A 22,153-nucleotide genomic window follows, 5' to 3' on the forward strand; every position below is an offset into this window, starting at 1 on the left:
TAAATTAGCTAAGCAATGATCGAAAATGAATACATCAATTAGATAATAGATATCATTTTCGTACCAAAATTAAGATTGTAATCACAAATTCACTTTGTAAATCGAAATCCCACAAAGTTGATATTACATAGTAGGGCTGAGCAAAACTACCCGAAAAATCGAAAACCCGATCCGTAACCGTTTCGAAAAAATTAGGGACCCAATCCAATAACCATAATGGTTCGGATACCCGTTCTGATAATTTGTTATCGTGTATGGTTATTGGGTATCATTTTAAAATTAATGGTTACCCGATCCGATCCGATAAGCAATTTTTAGTTTTTTTTCCTACTCAAATCTATTTTTCCAAAATCTAAACTCTACTTTACTTCATAATCACTTTATAATATCAAAAATTAGTAATATTATTAATAATTTGGTTAAGATCATATGGTATTGTTGTTAATTAGTGTTAAATTATATCAGTAATTACTGCATTATTAAGTTAATTATCATTATTGGATATCTTATTGGGTACCCGATAACCGATCTGAAAATGCGGGTACCCGAACTTATTGGTTCGGTTTATGGATATCACTTTTAGTGATATTGATTATCGGTTACCCGAACCGTTAGTACTAACGGTATGGGTACCCATCCCATGCTTACCCCTACTATATACCTCCTTTCCCAAAGATTGAATTATCATATCTTGAAAAAAAAAATATATAACAAATAAAAAAGATACCTCTAGACTATCGACCTTAGAAAATGAAAGAATAAGAGCAAAAAACTAGTCAAATCGAAAAATGAATGTGCAACGAATGACGAGCATTGGAGTGATGTGTGAGGATTGACTGAGGAATAGGAAAGGAATAGTGTGACAGGAAGATTAGGAATGAGGGAAAGACGTGGGAGGCTGAGAGCTTAGAGTGTTTTTAGGGTTTGTTAACAAAAGGGTTAAAGATCTGTATGGGATTGGGCTTATTAATTATTTGGGGCTATAGAAAATTCTTGAGTTATTTTTTTTATTTTATAAAAAAGCCTAATCCTAACATTGGTACATGATTTAATTGATTTGGGAGCGGGTACTCTTTTGGACATGGTCAAACCGGGTACCCAGTGGGTACCAAGTCCAAAAATTCAGGATTTAGAATTGGAATTAGTTTTAATCAGGTCCTCTTTTTTGGAACTGGACTTGGAACCAGTTGAACCAGTTTTGGGTCCAGACCCGCCGGGTCTAAATCGGTTCCAGTTTTAAAATCGGGTACCCTGTTTCTTTGCTCACCCCTAATAATTATGATGGGAAGGCTTACAGGCCTATTTATGGGCTGAGCCGTGCGCTACTCCATGGGCCATTTCGTACTTCTATGGGCCCTATGGCTGGAGCGTGCCTTTGTTCTAAATTACCAGGTCCAGTGCAAATTGTGTCGGGCCGGGGCAACAACTTGCCTGTGCCAGGCTGGGTTATATGGACCAGGTCGGGCAATTCGAGTCACGCGGCAAAATCCAATAAAAAAAATTTCCGTTTGAAACATGTTCAGCGGTCAATTTATTATTTATGTCATAAACCCGCAAAATCACCGACCCTATAATCCCACTACTATTTACCACTCACCTTTCTTTCGTTATTTAATTTAATTTTATTTTTATTTTTATTTTAATCCCTAAACTTCTACGTCACTCCCAACGCCTCTTTCTCTCTCCTCTTCTGGTTATGGCGACCAACATTTTTCTTCCCCAATTTCAAATATAACAATTACCCTCATCCAATTTTCCCTTTTTTTCTTCTCTCTCCTACTTTCTCTCTTCTACTCTTTAGATTCATGATTTTTCGATTGATTTTGGGAAGAAACTTGTGAATTGCGATTCTTCATCACTGGTAATTTTTTAATTGTTTGATTCCTATCTCAAATTAGGCTTCTGATTTGATTTATATTTGTTTGGAATTTTGATTTTTCTTTTGATTTTCGTGTTTTGTAATTGGGGATTGAAACTGTTTGTTTGACTTAGTCGTAATTTACGATTTTAGGGTTTCAAGTTGAATATTTTTTTGCCAGAATTTGTGTTATTCTTGGGTTTTTTTTTTTTTTTTTTTTTTTTTTTTTTTTTTTTTTCTGATGTTAGTTTTGTGATTCTTTTCTTCGATTTTAATTACTGTTTTTGCTAATACTGTTAAGTGTATTTTGTATTATGTGATGATACTCCGTATATTAGAGTATCTGTGAGATTGTTGGTGATGTTAGAACTTAGAAAACAGTGTGTGTGCGCGTTTGTGTGTGTTTACGAATGAGGCAAATGGAGTAAGAAATTAACAGCGACACGAATTGTAATTAGTTGTCGAATTCTGTGTTTGTCAAATTGGCCTTTGGGCTTTGGACTGTGAAATTGTGACATTGTTGGTGATGTTAGAACTTAGAAAATACCATAATTGACATGTGTGCGCGCGTGTGCGTGCATGCGTGTGTTTATGAATGGGGTAAATGGATTAACAGATTAATGGTGATACGAATTGTAATTAGTTGTCGAATTCTATGTTTGTGAAATTGTTAGATTGTTGGTGATCTTAAAACTTAGAAAATACCATAATAAGCATTTGTGTGCCCGTGTGCGTGCATGCGTGTGTTTATGAATGGGGTAAATGGAGTAAGAGATTAACAGTGATACGAATTGTAATTAGTTGTCGGTTTTCTATGATTATCAAAATGGTCTTGAGACTGTGAAATTATGTTTGGAATTTGCCACTGATGTTGCCAAGTCCTCGGCATTGATTTGTAAATTATAGATAAGCTTTGTCAAATTCTTATGTCTTTTTCTTGTGTTTCTTAGGAAGACAAATGGGGGCTCCTCAGGCTGTCAGTGACCATTATATGCCTAAATCGTGTTTCAGTAAAAGAATTTTGAAAGAATGCACGAGTAGGAAAAGGGAAAACATTGTCCTTATTGAAGTTGGCACTGATGATATTAGCGAAGTTATCATCCTCGACGACGTGCCTGAGTCTTTCCATAAAAAATTCAGGAAAAGACCAAAGCATGTAATTAGCATCGATGATGATGATGATGGTGGTGGTGCTGGTGGAAGCAGGGATGGGGCTTGTCATACACATAGTGATGCGACTTCAAGCAATAGATGCTTCCCAACAGAAGCAGCTGACCCTTCAACGAGTCATTATGTTAACGAGGATGTTAATGAAGGAAATACTCCTCCTGTAAAGCTCTCTAAGTCCAAGCGAACTTACTCTGGAAAAAGTATTCCTAGAAATCGGTATGGACTAGGTCCTGATTCTGAAGGGGGCTGTTCATCTGAAAGTGACTGCTCCGACTGTGAGTTGATGGAAGGATCTTCGAATAAGCTTCGTGAACAGTGGGAGAAGGCCTTTTTAAGAAGAAGACGTAACGCTAGCCGTGCTCCTCCTAATTTTGAAGATGAAGCTGGTACTTCAGCACCCGCTCATCCTGTTTATGATAGTGCTGACCCCCCAGGTCAGCAAAGCAATGCAAGAAATTGTTCTGTTAGTCAAGACGGTGATGGTGTATTTGCTGGTTCTTCCCAGAAAATTTCCAACGAAAGTGAGTCTTCAGAGCAGGATTATCATCCTATGGAGATGGATGGACAATTTCCTAGGACTCGTGTCGATTGTATTAATTCTAGTTTTGATGATATAGAAAGAGGTGGTGCTTTGACCCCTGAAAGTGCTGTTCACCATACTGCTGAAAATAGTACAGTTGAAACTCCAGAGTCTGTGAGTGGTTTTATGTCTGCTAATGGAAAAAATGCTGAAGATTTGAAGTTTACTGGGCTGGATTGTGATGGTAATTTGACAAATGAAGTGTTTAGCAAAGAGTATTCTGCTGCTGTAACTAAGGGGCCCTCTCAAGATGGTATGGATGATCATGTTGCTTTGTCTGATGGACAAGGTGCAGAAATCGTTTTTGTGCAATCAGATCACAATGCTAGCTGTGGAAATGAAGTAGTGTCTTCTTCTGACCAAAATAACATAATTACTGATAGACAGAAGATCAAGGAGACTGATGAGTACAAGCTTGCTATGGCGGAAGAACTTGCAGCTAGGCAGCAGCAGTTGTTAATTCAGGTATGCTCATTGTAAACATCTAATTTTTGGAACTATCAGCGATTACGTATGACAAGGGTGTGAACCATTGAGTATGATTAATTGATGAACTGAACAAAATCTGACTTTCGATGAGTAACTGCGCAGGTTTGTTTGAATAGGTTATATATTAAAGATCTTTCCTAATTTGGTTTTAGTTTAGGAATGCATGAATAAATCACGCGCAAATCAGTGTAGTTAATGCTATATTTTTATTTTTTTCCCCCCCAGTTTTAGCTCCTTATATGTAGCCCTAAGGGCTATGTATGGCATTTTCCATTAATGAATTAGGTATAATATAATTCCATCATCCATTGAGTTGGGTTATATTATGTCTCCAGATCTACTAGGCTGTTAAGCATTTCTTGTGGCTATTTTTTATTGAACAATGATACGTTTTGTGATGGAGAAGAATCTGAATTATTGATGACTGTGGTGGTCTATGAACAATCTTGTGTGCCAGTCATAACCTTCTCAATCACCTTTAAGCAAGGATGTAGATTTTTGAGTTTCATCTTTTTCAGAAATTTGTCTCCAATTCACCATTGTGTGTTCCATAATATTAGTGATGAGGAATTTGTAGTTTAAGTGTCAAGACATATTGAGGGTTTGCAGTGATGTGATTGTAGTATTGTATTGTAGGGTTTCTTTTACAGCTTTCTAAGAATTAGTGCTCCATTAGTGAAAATGGAGACTTTCATCCCTTCTTAGATCTCTTGGTGAGGGCTATTTATTGTGAAATGGTTTGTAGATCTTAATGTCATTTCTATGACCGACATCAATAGTGTTTTATTGAATTTTATTAGTAATTTATTGGCGTAGGCCAACAAAATACGGATTTCGTATTATGATTTGTTGGACCTACATTGACCCTTTTCCACTATTGTTTGTCTGCAAGATTTTTTATACGTGTGCTCCTATATACATGCGGAGGTTCCTATATCCGATTACACCCGCATCCCAGCTATAAAAGCTATGATCAAGGCCACCCTTTGAGGTCTGCTTTATGTTTTTTATGAATTTGTAGTGAATTCTGAGAGCATTAGAAGTTTAGGGATTGTCCATGATAAAATGATTAGATCTGCTAATGATTACACCAAGGGATTCACTTATTATGTGCTGCAGGAAGTGTTGGAAAATGGCCTGCATGGGTAATGTTGATTATGGTTGCTTTTATGGGGAGAATTCGACCTGATTTTTTCTGTTTTCTGAAAGTAGGTCACATTGCTTGAGATTCAGATTCCATTAATTTAAAGGCTTTCCTCCTTGTGTCTTGAGTTTTTAGTTTTAACTACAATATTATTTGGTAGAGGTTTTTCTTATTCTGTGTGGGGGGTGATTATAACCATATAGTCAGGACTCCTTTATTATTGTGATGAGAATAAATTGATATGTTTCATTAAGATGAATACTATGTATAGCTGATTTAATTTGTAGTTTGACTCGCTGTAGACTCTTGTTTCTAGGATTGCATATAAAAAGTGAAGTGTAGGAAAAATGTGGATGAAGTAAGAGAATGTAAAATAGTGGGTGTGTGTAAGAAAAAAAGTTAAGAAAGTGTGAAAAGGTATAAATAGTGTTGGGTAGAAGAAGCAAGACAGTAAAAAGGGTTTTTCAATAAAAGGAAACAAAGTAGATGTGAGTCAAACTTTTTGAAACGGCTCAATATGGAAAGCGAATCAAAATGGGAGAATAACATTATTGCTCTCTTATTCAAGTTGCCAGCTCCATTCGGGGTGTCTGATTTACCAAATCTTCAATGGTGGCATATGAATTAAGTAAACCCATGTCTAATTTTTGGAAACAATAAATAAAAGCCCCATTTCTCCTTGGCGTGAAGTTTTAGGAGAGGAATTGTAGCGGGGAATTGTTGATTGAAGCTGAATAGAAAAAAGGGTAGTGAGATTAGTTTATTGTTTTAGGGTAAGTTGGAAAAAAATATATTTGAATTGCTGAATTAGATAGGTTTTATTATTTAAAAGTGAATATAAGTTAGTGGACGATGAATCCCACTCAAATGAGAAATGAGGCTTTTAATTTGGGATAAGAATTTTGGGATATATGGTCATTTGTCTAGGGATGGAGGGAGGAGCAGTATGCTTTTAAAACCCAGATTTTCAATCATCTAAACGTTTACTCCAAACCCAAGAAAGTGATAGATTTGAGTAAAATCTTAGAATCATTTTGTTTCTCTTTTCCATGTCAACCCACCATTGCTTTGTGCAGGGCTGTTTTTCCCAGGCCACCTTATTTGGAATAAGGTTGCCTAAGATTTCAATGAACATACAAAGTATCAGTATGTCCATGTGATGATAATTTTTGTGTGGCCAATTGTGGGCCAATGCTATAGGAAGTCTCCCATTAATGCTGCCATGCATCCCTTTTTGACGAGCTGAAGTGCTGAACTCAGTTAGTTGTATAAAATTAGTTTGTTGCAAAGAAATTGGGTTGAGAAGACAAATTTATAAGGGAGGGGAAAAGAGATTTACTGTGAGTAGGGGAAAAAGAGAGAACGAAGCAGGAAGCATGGGGTTTTGCAAATTTATTTTATAATCCAATAACTAGCAAGGCTTGTTCATGTATTTGATTCCAAATCAAGCCCAATGCCTAAAGCTGATGGCTTAACTAATAATGACCTATTGGGTTGAGTATTGTTTGGTTTAGTTTGTTTATAATCTTCGTTTGTTTTTTCTACCTCACCTGGAAGTGGTGATTGTGGCATAAATAATTTAAATAAGAGATTATAAAAATATTCTTGGACAACTAATGTGGATACATGAGTTGTATTGTTTTGGACAAATTCTCATGCTCCCTCCGTATTTTATTACTTGTTCTATTTCTCCGGACTCAGAGCTTTAGGAGGAATAGTAGAAAATCTATTATTTATGATGGAAGTGGGGTTGGTTAAAGAATAAAAAAATCTAGAAAAGCAAAAGTGAGTATAAGTGGGAAGAGAGAGAATATGAAAAATATTAAAATATGACATGAGGGGACTCTACTAGTGGGGAGGAAAACAGTAAAATATTGTTAAAAAGTTTCAGAAAAAGGAAATGGAGCAAATAATAAAATACGGCTACTAAAGGAAAGTGGAACAAGTAATAAAATTCGGAGGGAGTAGTATAATTCGTGCTGAAATATTATTTCGAGCTGGGGAAAGGTATTGTGTTTTGATGGATGTAAATGATGGAGGAAATTTTTTGGAAACCATACATATATATTGTGTGCACACTAGAGTTGGAACATTGTTAAAATATTATTAGAGCTAGTGATCAAATATTTTTTTCCCTGGAGGCATTAATGGGTTTGGAATTTTTTTTTTTTCTCCTGGTTTCTCACCCTAAACAAGTCTATATTAGTGCAATTCCAATTTTCACATGCTATGTCGTAACATAACTCTTCTCCCGTTCCTTTTCTCATTCTGTTCCATAAGTACGTACTTCGTACTAGTGTATGTTTGAAGAAATCCTTATTCTGATTTTTTATTTTTGTAAGATTTCTCTACAATTCTTTTATTTAGGGGCCTTTTTTTTTTTTTCCTTTCCAGTCACCTGTTAATTTATTTTAAATGATTGGCCCCTATCCTGTAGTATGTATTTGTTGCCAATTTGTGCATAGCCCTTAGGGCTACATATAAGTAGCTAAAAATGGAAAAAACAAATGAAATCATAACATTAATTACATTGATTTGTGCGTGATTTTGTCATGCATCCCTAAATTAATACCAAATTATGAAAGATATTAAATGCTTATTCTTAGCCCTTAGGGCTACATATAGCATTACCCATTTTATTTTACCCAATACAAGCTGCTTGTTTAAAGCTATACTGTAAATGGTGCATGAAATGGGTGCTTGTTTATTTCCTTAGGCTGAGGAAGCACGGAGGCTAAGGAACAGAAAAAAGGCAGATATGCGCATAATGATAAATGAAAGAAGACAAAAGCAGCGTGTGGAGGAAATTCGGCAGATACGTAGAAAGGTATGCTTTCTTTTTCTTGGATTGCAGATTAGATAATTAATTGTGGTCGCAGGAATGTTTTTCTACTTAGCTTGAGCACTGCAGCGTTCGCCTTGGTTTATGTTGGATGAGCTTATGGTTCATTGCATTTGTTGGGTCAAATGTGCTCCTCTTGTTTTGTAATACTTCTTACTATGTGATGGTATTTTTATACGGAGTATTTATTTTAGCCTTAATTAAATTTTGTCTTTGCAGGATGAGGAGAACTTGAACTTGAAAGAAAAACATCGTGTGGAGATAAAGAAGGAACTGCATAGAATTGAGGCTATGTGCAGTGACATGGCCTCACTGCTTCGGTGTTTAGGCATCCATGTTGGTGGTAGTCTGTACCCTTCTCCAAACGAGGTAATGTTTCCTTTTAAAAAAAAAAATTCTTAAATTACCTTTTACTATAGATTTCATGCCCTGCTTCTTGTCTATTTTCAATCTGTAATTTCATGAAGAATTGGATGTTATGTTGTCAGGTCCAAGCTGCGTATAAACGAGCTTGTTTAAAATTCCACCCGGATAGGATGTCAACAACTGACTTGCGACAGCAAGTTGAAGCTGAAGAAAAGTTCAAGCTGATATCTAACATGAAGGATAAATTTTGGCAAAATAGATGACACATAGCTTAGGCAACCTAGAATATAGGGGGAAAAAGAATAGGAAATGGGATTATCTGCGGTTATTATTCAATCTTTGGTTTGCTATTTATTGATATTGGCTTGTCTTAGTTGTTGCCATCATTTTTTCAGGTCCTAATGTCTATCTGCCATGTATTTTTTCCCTGTAGATCAATACTTTGTTGCTTTCATGGTAGGCTTGAATGAAAAGCAGTATATGTATATATATATATATATATATATATATTTTCCCATTTTTTTCTTCTTCTTGTAAAGTTAATACTTCCTCCAATACCTCCATTTTATTATAATTGCAACACTTGAATTGATCACATTATTAAATACTAGAGGAAGAGTGGAACATAAATAAAGTACTTCGTATGAAGTAACATTTATCCTATTGGGAAGTGGTTTAATTATTTTTAAACAATTTAAATAGGCAACCTGCTTTATCATATGAAAATTTACTTTTTATTTATTTTTTATTTTTTTCCACTTGGTTCAACCTTTGGGCTAATTCGGATTCGGGATCAAATCTAGGTGATTAAGTTCCAGTCTCTTCTTAATTATTATTTTTTGGTGTTTAGAGAGCCACAAGGGCGGGGGTGAGAATCGATCTCAGGATCTCCTGAAATCGAGAAGGAAGCTCTAACCACTTGAGCTATCCCTCACTCTCTCAGTCTCTTCTCAATTATTATTGCGGGGAATCGAACACTGGTCAAGATTTATTAGATTTATGGTGTTGAATGTGCAAATTTTATAACTAAATGTGCAAATAAAATTTATTAGAAATTTGATGTATATATTTTTTTTTGTACATAATTTTTCATTTTTCTAGAGACTTGGAAAATGAAAACTAGGTTAAAATTGAATTTGTGCATTTATTATTCTCATCCTTTTCTTTTAAGAATAATACTTGATTATTGGACCTTTGGACCATTTCACTAAGAAAATACTCCTCTAGTAGTACTATAAGTAAATGCTAATTAGCACCAATTCAACATCCAAAAATCAACCAAAACTCTCAAACAATCAACCAAAACTCTAAAATTCGAAAAGATGAGCAATAATAATCAATGGTCAATCTTGGGCAGGAGTACATATGGTAAAATGTACACACTTAATTTTGATGGATCATATAATAATCAAGCTAACAAATCTGGTGCTGGCTGTGTTATAAGAGATAGCCAAGGAGAATTGGTTGTTGCTGCAGCCTATAATCTTACTGAAACTTATCCTGACAATTGCAACGTTGCTATTGTTGAAGCTGTTGCACTACGTAACGGATTGAAGTTGGCGAAAGATCACAACCTTAACATTAATATCATTAAAGGGGATAATACGGAGGTCATTGATCATGTGTTGGAGCGAAGTCGAAGGACATCTAAACCGCCGTTAAGCAGGATCATTCAACAAATTATTGGAATGATCGATGGTCAGAATATTTTGATCATTGATAGAGAAGCTAATCGAGTTGCAGATAAGTTGGCGTCTTGGGGGTGTAACAGGCTTCAAGAAGGGGTCCGTATGTTCTATGCCACCGATGCTGACCTTCCTCCTCAGGTGTGTTGATGATCTCTTATAGTCTAATTTAGGAGCAACTATTTTGCCTCTTCTTATGTTAATAATTTTGATGCCAACTTTTGTATGGTTGACTAATGTTTTATTGGAATCATATTGTTCTTATTGTTAATCAGGTCAAACTATGCAAAAATCAACAATAATTTCAGACAATATCAATAAAATTTGATTAGATTAGCGAGATTCAGAACAGATCAAATCATAGCAAACCACTAAAAATAAAGAAAATAATAAGTCATATAAGAATTGATTATGTCAAACTTTTTAACATAAAAGTTTTCTATTCGTTTATTTACTTTATTACATCGTAATACTCCCTTCATTTATTTTTAATTGCAACTTTGGTTGGAATTGCGGTTCACGAGGCAAAAGTTAAGGGGTATGTAGTAGTGGGGTTAATTAAAGGTGATTAAAGTGTGTAGAGAGAGAAAGTTTGGCCCACCACTTGGGAAAGTAGTGGGAAAATAAGGGTAAAATAGTAATTTACTAGGTTTTTGTTTACCCAAAATAGAAATAAAATAGAAAGTTGCAATTAATTTTAAACGGACTAAAATAGCAAAAGTTGCAATTAAAAATAAACGGAGGGAGTATATATCCTTCTCTTTTGCATTTTATATCGTCTCATAAAAGTTTGATTTTTAGAAACTTTACATGGAACAAATCCTACAATCACAATTTAGGTGTTTTTCTTCTATAATATTTTAACTACTGTACCAATTATATCATCAATCTTCAACACATAAAAATTAAATTTGAAAAAATCATGAAACGCAGAAAGTAGACAATATTATATACGAAATACAAAGTATGAAGTACATCTAAAAATAACTTGTTCAACAAATTCATATACAAGTAACAACAAAGTATTGACTCACTTGGTAAGTTTCTTACCTTATATCTTATATCTTACCAAATTCTCAGGTGTATAACCTGTAAATACTGGACCAAAAAAACCATAAAGGTTTAATTATAGTAGTGGGAAAAAAAAAAAAAAAAAATTCATATACAAGTACTATGTGAATCAAGTTTATCCATTTCTTTGCTCAATTAATGGTAACAGGTGTCTGAGCTTATAAGTCAAGAGAAATCATCATTCAGCAGCATAAGAGAAGAGTATGATGGAGAGGGAGGTAGTAGCTTGGCTGAAAACATCGGTATGGCTGGAGCCGCGGTTGCTGGAGTAGCAATGTTAGCATGGGGTATGTACAAGCTCATGTCTGGTGAAAGCTCTGCAGATAAAGACGAAGACAAGGATAAAGCAAAAGCACCTCAACCAAGGGAATTCGATTAGTCCTTGGACTCAGGTCGAACTCATTGGAAGAGATGACAACAAAATGGCTAATGAATTGGCATCCTTGGGATCTAAACTCGGGTTTTTAAGGGAATTGAGTTATGGTAACTTGGATTGCACAACCACAATTTCATAACCCAAATTGTACATTAAACAACTGAACTAACTCATCTTGAATAGATCGACTTGAAAATGAATATGGTTGAAGTTGATGCATATTTCATATATTTAATTGGCAACAAATCTGAAAGTGACTGAACCCGAATTTACCAGATCCAACCTACACGTATTAAGTTATACATTGATGTACAATATCTAGTCAATTCCAAACTTTGACCTTAATAAGCTTAGTGTAACCTTCTTCACAAACAAAGAGATTTATTTGATCTTTATTTTTGGAAGAAATGAAACGAAGAGATTATTATTTTGAAGCCAACTTTTTTAAAAATTTGATTTAATTCAATCTAGCTAGCTATGCTTGGCAATTAAAGTAAGTCTTGTATGAGACGGTTCTCATAGTACATCACTATCTCTCAATTATTATATATAAGTCTATCTCCATTTTCAATTACTTCAATGTCTTTGTCCAATTTTGGTTATTAATATAGGTGGGTGAACTTATTAAGCAAGAGATGTTATGTTGCTAAAACAAAGTTGTGGGTGAAGGAGAAGGGAGTAGCATTATGGTAAAAAACATCGGCATGGCCGGGGCAGCGGTTGCAGGGTTAGGAATGTTAGCATGGGGTGTGTTGAAGCTCATGTTTGGCAAAAGCCTCTTTAATCAACAAGAACACAAGAATAAAGCAAAATCATCTTGGGGCTATGTTGTCGATGTTACTCGAAATTATGCATCTAATTGCCCAAGAAATAATGCTAAGAGTCGATGTAAGGAGGCAGGACATTTAAGGTTTAGTGTTTTAAAGAAGAAGATATCCATTTAATTAGGGTTGAAGCTCTATACATAAAGCTAGCTTAGATTAAAGCATAGATCAGAGCAGATTAGAGAAGGGAAAAGGATGTTGAATATTGATGCAAATTTCATTAATTTTTTTTCCCTCTTTCCGGAAGAGAACATATCTATCTTATGCTTATATCCTTTATAATTGCTACAAAGTCTACAATAATTGAAGATATCTAAGAACAGAGGGATTAATTTTTACACGTATATAATTGAAGATATTCATATTACAACACTTGTTTTGAAAATTGTAAAATGTCAAATTTTGCCTACACTTATATTGAATAACCCTTATCAAATCTTAACAAAACTTATTTTGCCTACACTTATATTAAAAACTTATTTTTCCTAAAATAATAAATAAAAAGACGGTAAAACTAAACATGTAATGTCCGACACTAAGTTAGCAGATTTAATTTAATTTATATACTACGTATCAAAAAAGGGGACATGTGAGAGGCTAGGAAGAAAAGTTTGTGTGTCTTGTTAAGTATGAATATATGATAGATACGAGTATATAAATATATTTAATTGAATAGTGGTGGTCCCTTACCATTTACCATTTATGATAATGTGTCGATTATTCTAAAACAATTTCAAAAAAAAAGAAGGTATCAGTGTTTTCAAAACATAAGGATTACTAAAGTGTCCTTACAAGTATTTGACAAGTCTACTTCAAATTGTTTAATATCCAACGTGGGGGTGGGAAAATTTGGTGGATTGAGAGTTTGGCCATTATTCTAGCCTCCTTGAATGTTCCAAGCCTTATTATACAAAAAAGAAGAAACTCTTTTGCCACTCCTATTAAATATTAATGACTAATTGATACATACTATAAATCATATAATTGACCCTTCATTAGATGAAAAAATAAAGCATGTCAGAACATGTCCTCTTCAAACTAAAACAATATGCCTCATCCTTACCATCTTCACCAAATGACTTGTTAAACATGATCTTCCTCCAACTGAATGAATCGCTCAACTTTCTCCAAGTCCTCCTCGTCGCCCTACTCGACAAGGTCTGCTCGCCGGAAACCCGGGCTAGATGGCTAGCTTTGGCTACACCTTTTATATGATAGCCGGGCTTGGTCTTTTACTTCTATGGTCATGTTGTTGCTCCAAAAAATCGTCGAAGATGATGAAGGCTCCTGGTATGGGTGGCAAAGTAATTTCAAGATCTTCCTTTGAAAGGATACCTAGATCTTATTTCAAAGATCTTCGTGCTCATAAGCGTGCTTAAGCGATGATGATAGCTTTACTAAGTTTCCTACATCATCATGAAATTTACGAATAATACTACAATGAACATTAGTATGTACTTCCTTTGCCTCCTATTGTTTCTCCGTAATTTGATGGATCTTGTTGGATTTGTCACAGCATGTATTATAAACATCAGTATTTGTTACTTGTTTGTAATGTAAAAAATGATGGATTATGCAAAGAATGTATGGTATTCTTAATCAAGTATCCATTCTAGATCTTAGCTTTCAAAATAGCTATTAGCTAATATTTATATGACTAACTATTCTAGATTCTCACTTTCAAAATAGCTATTTTTCTTTTCAATCTCGCTATCCGAGTAAGGGTGGTTGGACGAAATCATCTCCGACTCTCCGTTGCCATCTTCCATCAGCCGATGAGATAGCGAGTGAACTCAAATATAGGGTTGGGCCTAGTCAAGCCCAAAATGTGTAGGCCTAACACGAGAGGCGTTTAGACCATCTAATCTATAACTAATACGGAGTATTAAAATAACAAAAGCTGAATCAACACCACGAACCTCACCACCTCACTAACCATGAAGGCACGAACCACAACACAACCACTGCAAACTCCAAATCCAGTGGCGGACCTGGGCTTGTGCCTGGTGGGTCAAGTGACTCACCAGGGCCCAAAAAAAATTTTAAGTTTTTTTTTTAAAAAAAAAAATAAATAAAAAAAAATAAAAATAAAAACTTCTAACGTCTGAGTTAGCCCTAGCCCACTTCGCCCTAGCCCACTTCGCCAGTTCGCCTCTTCCTCTTCGCAAGTTCGCATCTTCCTCTTCGCCTCTTCCTCAGACCTCAGTTCCTCTTCGCTAGTTCGCTTCATCTTCCTCTTCGCATAATTTCAGGTTAGTCATCTACTCATCTACTCATCTTTCGGCTTTTTTTTTTATTTATTTATTTAACTGTTGATATTACTTGTTAGTTGTTAGTTATGAATTATGATTTAGTAATACTAAATTTGAACCCTAAATCCCTAATTGTTCAATAATCAACTCAATTTCAGAGAATTTTGCATTATCTGAATTGTGAATTTGTGAAATGTTTGAACCCTAAATCCCTAATTGTGAATTTGTGAAATGTAAAATGTTAGTTATCAACTCAATCCCTAATTGACTAATTGTTCATAATCTACTGCTCTTCGCTAGTTTGCTCACGCCTCCAGTGCTGGCTGTGCTGCTGGCCTGCTGGCTGCTGCTCGCCTAGTCGCTTGCTCCAGCCTCCAGTGCTCTGTGCAGCTGTGCTCTGTCCTCTGCTGCTCGCCTAGTCGCCTGCTCTAGTGCCTAGTCGCTGACTTGCTGTCTTGCTGAGTGTTGGGCATGGCCCTGCTGCAGTGCTGCTCCGCCTGCTCCGCTGCTCGCCTCAATCATTCAGCGCCTGCCGCCTCCTCCTAGCAAGGTAGGTAATCATCAATTGATTCTTTTTTTTTTTGTGAATTTTTGATCAAATTTGCATTACTTGTCTCTTAAAATTAGTATATACGGTGAATGTTCATTGAATTTGCATTATTTGTGTAAATTGTGTTTTGACTGTTAAATTGAACTTATTAGTTTATCTGTTTATGTCATTATGTGAAATTGTGAATATGTGATGCCGGACATTGTATAAGACAACAATTAAACTATTAGTGTAAGGAGGATTATAAATTTATAATTAGATTACAGTTTGGACTGGTTAGTGCTTAGTGGTGCTAGTCGCATATTCGGCTGGAAGTTCCGTATAGACTAGTGGAGATATTAGTTTGTTGATTTTAGTCTTGTCAATTTTAAGCTTTTTAATTATTAGTTAGTATTGTAATCTTGTCAATTTTCTATTTGGATGATCTTTGTAAATAATTTTTCTGGGGAATATTGCTTGATTTAGTTGAATATGAACCGTCCAACCAATTATGAATAGGGGTAATTCGCTGTTGGGGTTATTTGCATATGATTCATACTTGTGATTTCATTTGTTTTGTTAACTTTGTGTTTGATTAGGTTGTTGAATTTATATGCAGGGAAGACTCAGCTTATCAATCATTTTCTAATCAACAAGAGTTGGTATATTGTTAATTTGCCTGGATATGGGTGAGTCTCTGTAATTTTGGTTTTAATTTGGGCAATTTTGAAAGGATACCTAGATCTTATTTCAAAGATCTTCGTGCTCATAAGCGTGCTTAAGCGATGATGATAGCTTTACTAAGTTTCCTACATCATCATGAAATTTACGAATAATACTACAATGAACATTAGTATGTACTTCCTTTGCCTCCTATTGTTTCTCCGTATTTTGATGGATCTTGTTGGATTTGTCACAGCATGTATTATAAACATCAGTATTTGTTACTTGTTTGTAATGTAAATAATGATGGATTATGCAAAGAATGTATGGTATTCTTAATCAAGTATCCATTCTAGATCTTAGCTTTCAAAATAGCTATTAGCTAATATTTATATGACTAACTATTCTAGATTCTCACTTTCAAAATAGCTATTTTTCTTTTCAATCTCGCTATCCGAGTAAGGGTGGTTGGACGAAATTATCTCCGACTCTCCGTTGCCATCTTCCATCAGCCGATGAGATAGCGAGTGAACTCAAATATAGGGTTGGGCCTAGTCAAGCCCAAAATGTGTAGGCCTAACACGAGAGGCGTTTAGACCATCTAATCTATAACTAATACGGAGTATTAAAATAACAAAAGTTGAATCAACACCACGAACCTCACCACCTCACTAACCATGAAGGCACGAACCACAACATAACCACTGCAAACTCCAAATCCAGTGGCGGACCTGGGCTTGTGCCTGGTGGGTCAAGTGACTCACTAGGGCCCAAAAAAAATTTTAAGGTTTTTTTTTTAAAAAAAAAAAATAAATAAAAAAAAAATAAAAATAAAAAATTCTAACGTCTGAGTTAGCCCTAGCCCACTTCGCCCTAGCCCACTTCGCCAGTTCGCCTCTTCCTCTTCGCAAGTTCGCATCTTCCTCTTCGCCTCTTCCTCAGACCTCAGTTCCTCTTCGCTAGTTCGCTTCATCTTCCTCTTCGCATAATTTCAGGTTAGTCATCTACTCATCTACTCATCTTTCGGCTTTTCTTTTATTTATTTATTTAATTGTTAATATTACTTGTTAGTTGTTAGTTATGAATTATGATTTAGTAATACTAAATTTGAACCCTAAATCCCTAATTGTTCAATAATCAACTCAATTTCAGAGAATTTTGCATTATCTGAATTGTGAATTTGTGAAATGTTTGAACCCTAAATCCCTAATTGTGAATTTGTGAAATGTAAAATGTTAGTTATCAACTCAATCCCTAATTGACTAATTGTTCATAATCTACTGCTCTTCGCTAGTTTGCTCACGCCTCCAGTGCTGGCTGTGCTGCTGGCCTGCTGGCTGCTGCTCGCCTAGTCGCTTGCTCCAGCCTCCAGTGCTCTGTGCAGCTGTGCTCTGTCCTCTGCTGCTCGCCTAGTCGCCTGCTCCAGTGCCTAGTCGCTGACTTGCTGTCTTGCTGAGTGTTGGGCATGGCCCTGCTGCAGTGCTGCTCCGCCTGCTCCGCTGCTCGCCTCAATCATTCAGCGCCTGCCGCCTCCTCCTAGCAAGGTAGGTAATCATCAATTGATTCTTTTTTTTTTGTGAATATTTGATCAAATTTGCATTACTTGTCTCTTAAAATTAGTATATACGGTGAATGTTCATTGAATTTGCATTATTTGTGTAAATTGTGTTTTGACTGTTAAATTGAACTTATTAGTTTATCTGTTTATGTCATTATGTGAAATTGTGAATATGTGATGACGGACATTGTATAAGACAACAATTAAACTATTAGTGTAAGGAGGATTATAAATTTATAATTAGATTACAGTTTGGACTGGTTAGTGCTTAGTGGTGCTAGTCGCATATTCGGCTGGAAGTTCCGTATAGACTAGTGGAGATATTAGTTTGTTGATTTTAGTCTTGTCAATTTTAAGCTTTTTAATTATTAGTTAGTATTGTAATCTTGTCAATTTTCTATTTGGATGATCTTTGTAAATAATTTTTCTGGGGAATATTGCTTGATTTAGTTGAATATGAACCGTCCAACCAATTATGATTAGGGATAATTCGCTGTTGGGGTTATTTGCATATGATTCATACTTGTGATTTCATTTGTTTTGTTAACTTTGTGTTTGATTAGGTTGTTGAATTTATATGCAGGGAAGACTCAGCTTATCAATCATTTTCTAATCAACAAGAGTTGGTATATTGTTAATTTGCCTGGATATGGGTGAGTCTCTGTAATTTTGGTTTTAATTTGGGCAATTTTGAAAGGATACCTAGATCTTATTTCAAAGATCTTCGTGCTCATAAGCGTGCTTAAGCGATGATGATAGCTTTACTAAGTTTCCTACATCATCATGAAATTTACGAATAATACTACAATGAACATTAGTATGTACTTCCTTTGCCTCCTATTGTTTCTCCGTATTTTGATGGATCTTGTTGGATTTGTCACAGCATGTATTATAAACATCAGTATTTGTTACTTGTTTGTAATGTAAATAATGATGGATTATGCAAAGAATGTATGGTATTCTTAATCAAGTATCCATTCTAGATCTTAGCTTTCAAAATAGCTATTAGCTAATATTTAGATGACTAACTATTCTAGATTCTCACTTTCAAAATAGCTATTTTTCTTTTCAATCTCGCTATCCGAGTAAGGGTGGTTGGACGAAATCATCTCCGACTCTCCGTTGCCATCTTCCATCAGCCGATGAGATAGCGAGTGAACTCAAATATAGGGTTGGGCCTAGTCAAGCCCAAAATGTGTAGGCCTAACACGAGAGGCGTTTAAACCATCTAATCTATAACTAATACGGAGTATTAAAATAACAAAAGCTGAATCAACACCACGAACCTCACCACCTCACTAACCATGAAGGCACGAACCACAACACAACCACTGCAAACTCCAAATCCAGTGGCGGACCTGGGCTTGTGCCTGGTGGGTCAAGTGACTCACCAGGGCCCAAAAAAAATTTTAAGTTTTTTTTTTTTAAAAAAAAAATAAATAAAAAAAAAATAAAAATAAAAAATTCTAACGTCTGAGTTAGCCCTAGCCCACTTCGCCCTAGCCCACTTCGCCAGTTCGCCTCTTCCTCTTCGCAAGTTCGCATCTTCCTCTTCGCCTCTTCCTCATACCTCAGTTCCTCTTCGCTAGTTCGCTTCATCTTCCTCTTCGCATAATTTCAGGTTAGTCATCTACTCATCTACTCATCTTTCGGCTTTTTTTTTATTTATTTATTTAACTGTTGATATTACTTGTTAGTTGTTAGTTATGAATTATGATTTAGTAATACTAAATTTGAACCCTAAATCCCTAATTGTTCAATAATCAACTCAATTTCAGAGAATTTTGCATTATCTGAATTGTGAATTTGTGAAATGTTTGAACCCTAAATCCCTAATTGTGAATTTGTGAAATGTAAAATGTTAGTTATCAACTCAATCCCTAATTGACTAATTGTTCATAATCTACTGCTCTTCGCTAGTTTGCTCACGCCTCCAGTGCTGGCTGTGCTGCTGGCCTGCTGGCTGCTGCTCGCCTAGTCGCTTGCTCCAGCCTCCAGTGCTCTGTGCAGCTGTGCTCTGTCCTCTGCTGCTCGCCTAGTCGCCTGCTCCAGTGCCTAGTCGCTGACTTGCTGTCTTGCTGAGTGTTGGGCATGGCCCTGCTGCAGTGCTGCTCCGCCTGCTCCGCTGCTCGCCTCAATCATTCAGCGCCTGCCGCCTCCTCCTAGCAAGGTAGGTAATCATCAATTGATTCTTTTTTTTTTTTGTGAATTTTTGATCAAATTTGCATTACTTGTCTCTTAAAATTAGTATATACGGTGAATGTTCATTGAATTTGCATTATTTGTGTAAATTGTGTTTTGACTGTTAAATTGAACTTATTAGTTTATCTGTTTATGTCATTATGTGAAATTGTGAATATGTGATGCCGGACATTGTATAAGACAACAATTAAACTATTAGTGTAAGGAGGATTATAAATTTATAATTAGATTACAGTTTGGACTGGTTAGTGCTTAGTGGTGCTAGTCGCATATTCGGCTGGAAGTTCCGTATAGACTAGTGGAGATATTAGTTTGTTGATTTTAGTCTTGTCAATTTTAAGCTTTTTAATTATTAGTTAGTATTGTAATCTTGTCAATTTTCTATTTGGATGATCTTTGTAAATAATTTTTCTGGGGAATATTGCTTGATTTAGTTGAATATGAACCGTCCAACCAATTATGAATAGGGGTAATTCGCTGTTGGGGTTATTTGCATATGATTCATACTTGTGATTTCATTTGTTTTGTTAACTTTGTGTTTGATTAGGTTGTTGAATTTATATGCAGGGAAGACTCAGCTTATCAATCATTTTCTAATCAACAAGAGTTGGTATATTGTTAATTTGCCTGGATATGGGTGAGTCTCTGTAATTTTGGTTTTAATTTGGGCAATTTCTGTAATTCTTGAGTCTATTTCATGCTAGGAAAATTGTATACTTGTATTGTGAATCAATTGTTATTCGTGTTTATTCCTGATCATATGCTTGAATCATATTGAAGTGCCAAAAAGGGATTGCTTTTACGCCTTGAGGCATTGCTTCAAAATTATTGATCATCCTGTAAAACATGTTGTTGACTGATATGTATTTAGGCTACATCCGCTGTAGTTAATTTGGTCTCCAATCGTGTTGTTTATTTTCAAGTTTAGGAAGTAAATGTCTCCTTACATGTCATTGTGAAATTTTTTTTTACATATTTGATTATCGATTGTGACTCACCAGTCGGAAATTCCTGGGTCCGCCACTGTCCAAATCACAGACAAATTAAAAACCCCAAACCACCCAGAAAAACCCCACACTTACCTTTTCAAAACTACAATTATGGTTTTATTTAGTTAAATTTAACCTTAAAAACACTAGATTTAGATTTATCATGGTTAAATTTAACCATCAAAAACCTCACACATGAAAGCTTTAATGGTGGTGATGATTGAAACAAAAAGAGAAGAAAAAGAGAGGACGTAGCAGCGACAATAACGAGAAGGGGTGGGTTGGGTGTAGGGGTGGAGACGCGAGGTAATAGGAGGGTTAAGGGTGGGGCGGCGTGGGGGCGGGGTGACGGTGGTTGTAATCTGGAAGGTAGCGGATGAAGAGGGAGAAGAGTGAGAAAGGTTAGGGAAGGAAATAAAATTAAAATTAAAAAATATATTTCATTTATTAAAAAAAAAGGAAAAGAAAAATATTGACTGATTGTTTAGGTAACAGGTCACCTAGGTTTTTTAAAGGATAATACCTATAAAGATTGGATTATTCTAAAATAATCAAAAGATAGGTTTGTTTTGAGAGATATGACCAAAGGTTAGATTATTCTTCTTCCTAATTACAATTATTAAATCAAATTTATACATTGTTAATGCCGTTGTCTTTTTGGGAGTACACATTTAAAGGTGCTCAAACCAATATTTTTTTTTTGTTTTTTTTATAAAAAAAAAAAAAAAAAACTATCAAAAACCACTTATTATCAAAGGGGTCGACAACTCGACATATACTTTATAAATTTATACTCCGTAATAAAGTGATTGTGACGAATCAAGGATAAGAGTAGACTAATGGTATAATTAGATACTAAGATGCCGACAAGCAGAATAAAGCTTCTATGAAAATTGCTTTTTCGTCCTATGATGAGTAGGAGTAGCTTCTTTTGATGATAATTAAATTAATTAATCCTTAATTTTGTAGTGAGTGAAACCTAAACACTAAAATATAATAGTGACGTCTACAACATTTTTAAGGATGATTCAATTGTAATTACTCTTTAACCTATTTTTATTTCTCCTTATACGCCTTGTTTGGATGAACATAAAAATTTGAAAAACTGAAAATTTATGAAAATTTAGATATGAGGGTTGGTTTGATTGGCTCTAAAAAGTGAAATTTGTAGGATAAATTTATGTGGATTTTCAATGCCTACAAATTGTAAATATTAAATTATCAACCCCTTTCTTAGTAACTCAAATTTACCATAATTTGCAAATTTCTTATTTATAACCAAATAAACTTAAATATGCAATTCACAGGATTGAATGTGGGAATTTAATTTCAATGAAATGTAATTGTATAAGGGTCGTTTGGCTCGAGCTTTTGGAATGGATATGAATAAAGTTGAAATCCATTCCATCCATTTTATTATTTGATTGGTTACTCATTTTAGGTATGGAATCTCATACCGATCGAGGGGATTCTAATTTCACCCCATCCCCTTAAAATCACATATTTATCTTACCCCCCTAAGATTCACAATCTATTCATTTAATGATAAGTAAAA

At 35.1% G+C, this 22,153-nt stretch overlaps 2 protein-coding genes and 2 long non-coding RNA genes across 4 annotated transcripts; all 4 read left to right on the plus strand.

Moving 5' to 3' along the window:
* Positions 1-1,493: 1,493 nt before the first annotated feature.
* LOC110686082 lies at positions 1,494-9,112 on the plus strand. The gene is made up of 5 exons (XM_021862666.1): positions 1,494-1,861; positions 2,809-4,073; positions 7,958-8,068; positions 8,303-8,452; positions 8,572-9,112. The coding sequence occupies exons 2-5, from the start codon at positions 2,817-2,819 to the stop codon at positions 8,710-8,712; spliced, it is 1,659 nt and encodes a 552-aa protein (XP_021718358.1). The 5' UTR covers positions 1,494-1,861; positions 2,809-2,816; the 3' UTR covers positions 8,713-9,112.
* A 622-nt stretch (positions 9,113-9,734) lies between these two features.
* Positions 9,735-11,780, plus strand: LOC110685644. Its single transcript, XM_021862179.1, has 2 exons — positions 9,735-10,275; positions 11,354-11,780. The coding sequence occupies exons 1-2, from the start codon at positions 9,772-9,774 to the stop codon at positions 11,582-11,584; spliced, it is 735 nt and encodes a 244-aa protein (XP_021717871.1). The 5' UTR covers positions 9,735-9,771; the 3' UTR covers positions 11,585-11,780.
* A 4,577-nt stretch (positions 11,781-16,357) lies between these two features.
* Positions 16,358-18,318, plus strand: LOC110685645. Its single transcript, XR_002504099.1, has 2 exons — positions 16,358-16,844; positions 17,144-18,318. It is a non-coding gene; the product is annotated as an uncharacterized LOC110685645 (long non-coding RNA).
* Positions 18,319-18,446: 128 nt separating this feature from the next.
* LOC110686083 lies at positions 18,447-20,368 on the plus strand. The gene is made up of 2 exons (XR_002504150.1): positions 18,447-19,028; positions 19,328-20,368. It is a non-coding gene; the product is annotated as an uncharacterized LOC110686083 (long non-coding RNA).
* Positions 20,369-22,153: the final 1,785 nt, after the last annotated feature.

Source organism: Chenopodium quinoa, unplaced genomic scaffold, assembly GCF_001683475.1.
Source record: "Chenopodium quinoa cultivar QQ74 unplaced genomic scaffold, ASM168347v1, whole genome shotgun sequence".
In the NCBI taxonomy this organism is placed as follows: Eukaryota; Viridiplantae; Streptophyta; class Magnoliopsida; order Caryophyllales; family Amaranthaceae; genus Chenopodium; species Chenopodium quinoa.